At 32.3% G+C, this 4,884-nt stretch overlaps 1 protein-coding gene across 1 annotated transcript; it reads right to left on the bottom strand.

Annotated features, from left to right (window-relative positions):
• Window positions 1-1,072: 1,072 nt before the first annotated feature.
• LOC121465389 (olfactory receptor 5AC1-like) lies at window positions 1,073-1,990 on the bottom strand. Its single transcript, XM_041678631.1, has one exon. It carries the CDS (start codon window positions 1,988-1,990, stop codon window positions 1,073-1,075), a length of 918 nt encoding a protein of 305 aa, XP_041534565.1.
• Between the last annotated feature and the right edge of the window lie 2,894 nt (window positions 1,991-4,884).

The following is a 4,884-nucleotide window of genomic DNA, read 5'->3' as shown; positions in this document are numbered from 1 at the left end:
TAGGCTCTCTGGTTTCATACCTATTTGTATTTTCACTCATTGGATTTGTTGATGGGTGGGCACCTCCAAAAAATTACATAGCCTTCCCAAACAGTGACACCAGATGGAAAGTAAATGCCCAATGTGAGAGACTCTGGGGCATTTTCCCATTCACTGTATCAGTGTTTCTGGTTTTTCCTTCAAAAATCTGTATAAATGGTATAGTAATGATTTTATATATTCTGTGTTGTGGTGTTTAAACTGACACTGTTCAACTTGTTTTCCTTCTTCTTATCTTATTTCCACACCAGAAAAATTATAAAAAGTCCTGGCAAGAATTTCTCCTAATAACAGTCATTTGGAATTTTTATTCAGTTGATGCAACCAGATGTCTGATTCAGAGCCAAAGAAATAAGTGAAATCAAAAGATAAACAAAGCCATCAAAAAGACAGACAAATTGTTAGAATTTAAAATTGTCTTATATGCTCCATAAAAATGCTCATTTTCATTTTTAATACTTTGAGAACTTTAAGTGAATGTAACATGAATATTTATCTCTTTTAGATTACTCTTAAACTCAAGAAATACTCAAGTGTTTTGGTATTATTCCTTGTCACAAACTGCATAAATAATATTTACTTATGTACTGATAATATATAATTATAGATAGCTAAATGATTTGAATGTACATTATTCAAGAATCATTTAAAAGTGGAAAATATGTTTTAAACAAATCATTTGCAAAGCCTATGTGTGCTATCAGTTTAAAAAATAACTTCAAAATATTTAATATAATACTTATCAGTTTTTATTGACAACTTTTTTGACAGAGCTTGTCAATCTAAAGAAGAAATAATTGTAATAGATCTTACAGTGAGTATGACTTTCAAAACCACAAATAACAAGGAATAACTTTTAGTCCTTCTTACTTATTTTACAATCATATTACTAAGACATCCTTTAGCAGTCTATATTTTATATTTTATGTAATAATATATAATATTTCAATTATGTACCACACAAAGATCAAATTTTATAGTGCATTGCAAAAAAAGGAATAAGTAGTAAAACCAACTTTTAATTTTTTGATCATCATTTTACAACTTTTTTCAGAGCACCTAAAACTTCCTTGTTTCTTAAACTATAAATAAAGGGGTTTAGCAGAGGAATTACTACCGTGTAGAACAGTGAATACATTTTGTCTTGTGTTTTACTTGGTCCAGACCCATGGCTCACATACATGAAGAGGAGAGTGCCATAGAACAAAGAGACAGAGAGCAGGTGCGCACTGCAGGTGAAGAAGGCTTTCTTTCTGCCGCTCTTAGACTTCATGTTCAGGACAGCAAATAGGACACGGGCATAAGAGACTACAATGGTCAAAGAGGTGCTGATTTGGATGGAAGAAGCACAAATAAAAATGATCAATGTATTAACTGATGGATCAGTGCAAGAGAGTGTATAGAGTGGTAATATTTCACAGTAGAAATGGTCAATTACATTGGACTTACAGAAAGTCAATCTAAATAATAACCCTACATTAAGTCCACAGTTTACAAAACCAATTATATATGACATACTTATTAACACAGTGCAGAGTCTTTTGGACATCACAACTGCATAGTGCAGAGGGTTGCATATGGCTACATAGCGGTCATAGGCCATAGCTACGAGGAGAAAAATTTCAGTAGTTGCACTGATACAAAAAAAGTAATACTGGGCAAAACACTCACCCAGAGATATCATGACATTTTTATACAAAAATGTCATAAGCATTTTTGGAGTCACTGTGGTTGAAATACAACCATCAGCAAAGGCTAAATGTCCAAGGAAAATGTACATAGGAGTGTGAAGATGGGGGTCCTTCCAGATGAGAAAGATTAAGCCAAGGTTGCCCACCATGGTGGTAAGATAGGTAAAGAAAAACACCAGGAACAGGGGGACTTGCAGCCCTTGATGATCTGTTAGTCCTCTGAGGACAAACTCAGTCAGCAGGGTCCTGTTTCCTTCCATCACACCCGCTCAGGCTGCTCACTGCAAGGAGAGATGAAAGAAAGAAAATATGACCAAGATTCAATAGGAATTCAATTGTACATAGCAAAATCTCCTTAATAAACAAGAAAATGGTGTACTCTTTCTGCTTTTGAAGACTTCCTGAAATCAAAATAATTTCCTGCACAGTATTGATCTACAAGCATGCAATTATCAGAAAAGGCCATAGACATTGATTTCCCTGGTATTATGCACAATGTTTTAAATCATTGTAAATTATATATAATTTAATGTATATTAAGATTATCTTTAATTTAAATACATTTGTAATGTGTAAATTTTATACAATAATTAGAATGATAAAAATTCAAAATATTCTTTATACTAAAATATTTTAAGGGCTGAAGCAATGGCTCAATCGTTAAAGGCTAGGTTCACAACCAAAATATAAAATGCTTTAAAACAAGCTCAAATTGAAAGTCTCATTGTATGAAGTCTTGCTTTACATAATGACATCCTCATTGTTACAATGGATTCTGTACATGGTAACACTCTCCCGTTTTCTCTCTCTCTTCTGATTTTTCCCTTTACCTTTCAAATAGTATCATTCTACTCTCTTTTCATATATATTATTCAAGTATACTTATATAGGATGAAAATGAGCTGTGCTTTTGGTAGGTGCTATATTTGTGTAGCTATCATTCTAAGACATAAACAGGTCAAGTAGTAAGTTGGTAATTTAAAATATTTCTGCCCTTTTATGCTTTTCATATATGCTATCTGAATGTATATTTATAAGAACAACCAAAAATATTAAATAAAAGTTTCTGCGGGTTTTTTTCTGGCAAAATATATGTAAATAAGCTTTCATTATTTCCTCATGGGATTAAACACAACAGAATTAAAATACTATTTTTTAGATTGCAATAAAGAACCTGTTACTCATATCTTAATCCACAATGTTAAAATCACTTTCATTTTAAATTAAATTCCACATACAATCAAGTATATACAACTTGTTTACATGATGATAATAGATATCATAAATGAGATATAAACAGTCTGTGTTGAAATCTGTCCCATTAATTAAGAATTTCTTTTAATATTTCAGTTCTCCATAATTTTAAAGAGATGTTAACAATGTTGCAATGTTTCCTGACCTGTGATTTCTTTGAGAGAGATTGTGAAACTAAAAATGCTGCTTAACATCACAGAACACATCGTCATAGAATGGATGGCAAGTATCTCCAATATCTGCATTCAGCATAAGTGATGAAAATTATGTTTTATACACAAAAGAATCAATAAGGTAAAAGATGAAATTACCTGAGTTACAATGACCACAGAAATAACATGCAAGTCACATGTACCCATGAGTCTAATCAGTCAGGACAGTGGTGCCAGATCCTAGAATACAGCAGGGTGAGCATTCAAGTTGGGACCATATTACCAGGTTTCAGTAAAGATAATATTCACATTCTGGGCACAAGGTGGTTGGTATGTTTGAATCACTGCATTGTTGATCTGAAATTGGAGCTGATCACTAGAAATATCAAATTCCAGGGTCTAAACATCCAATGAATAGAATAACCATGGATTATTAAGACAAGTCCAGACCAGTGGGTTTCCTACCACCATGGACTTTTACTTCTTTGAATCTTAGTAGGCATATAGAATTAGCTAGCAGCTCCATCCCCAAATCTGTGCTTTGGAGAAACTGCTTTTTTCTCAAATCATCTGCTTTACTTTTTAAAGGAGTTGAAAGGAGATCTTTTTAAAGGTATAGACAGGAAATCATCTTGAAATAATAAAACTATGTAGAACTGAAATACTGTACAGAAAGTTTCACAGGGAACATTTTGACAGTTGTTCCAACTAAATAAAAATACTATTCTGTGGAATTCATTCACCTCCATATTTACTGGGAATATTAAGGAGAAATTTTGCATGGTGTTTTATTAGATGCTGAAATACAATGACATAGAAGCAAGTATATTTGTGAAATTTATTAAATGCTCCACTGTTAAATACCAAAAAGCATAAGATAATCTTTGCTTTATATTTTCCAAGCATTTAGCATGAAACAGATGCTGTTGTTGTAGGGGACTCTTTTCTTTCCCAGTATTCCCAAGGATTCGAATGACTAGGTGAGGAAGCAGGCATAGATGCCATTAATTGTCACACAGTCTTGTGATTCCATTAACTATAATTCATCTTGACTATGGAAAATTCAAAAGTAAAAGTCATAAAAGATAATTTTACTTAATAAGAATCAAAGAATAAAAATCTACCACATGGACTCTTATAAAGTAACCTGATTGAATACAAACCATAGCTGTGAGTCAACATGGATTTAGAGAAAGTGAACAAAATAACAAAATATTTAATTTAGCTTTTCAGGACTGTTTTGTGTCATATTTAGTAAAAATTTATGGCCATAAAACATTTCTACATGATGTTTTTCACACAAGTATTGACACGTTATGAGAAATTTTTAGTAATTAAATGTTTGAACTCTTAAAGATGACAATAAAATAATTTTTCTCACCAAATTCCCATGAGAATAGCTGCAGGCATAGATGCCAAGAAGCTTATATCTCCAAGAAAATACTCTAGCTTCAGGATCAAGAGTGTCAGTGACAACTGTACTTCTCGGGTAAATTTCCTTTAACAAAAGCAGTTTGTAGGGGATATTTATTTCTTAACATCTTCAATACTAAAACTCCCTCACTGCTACCAAAAATTCCCAGTAGGATTAAGTCAATCTGCTGGGCATTGTTCATTACTCAGCTAATTATTCCTAACAAATCTATTGTAACTGGTCATACAGAGGTTTGGTTGCTCTCTAAATTCCAAATATTAAAGGTCAGTTATAAATAAATGTGTTTGCGCTACTGACATTCTTTAGATATTTT

Source organism: Microtus oregoni, unplaced genomic scaffold (genome assembly GCF_018167655.1).
Source record: "Microtus oregoni isolate MIOR12 unplaced genomic scaffold, Mior012 000030F_ref0000283, whole genome shotgun sequence".
NCBI classification, from domain to species: domain Eukaryota; kingdom Metazoa; phylum Chordata; class Mammalia; order Rodentia; family Cricetidae; genus Microtus; species Microtus oregoni.
Note: the sequence above shows the minus strand (reverse complement) of the source record. Positions and strands in the feature narration are given on the sequence as shown.

What these genes read in the sequence shown, in the direction of transcription:
- LOC121465389 (XM_041678631.1), bottom strand. Translation starts at nt 1,990, where the DNA reads ATGGAAGGAAACAGGACCCTGCTGACTGAGTTTGTCCTCAGAGGACTA.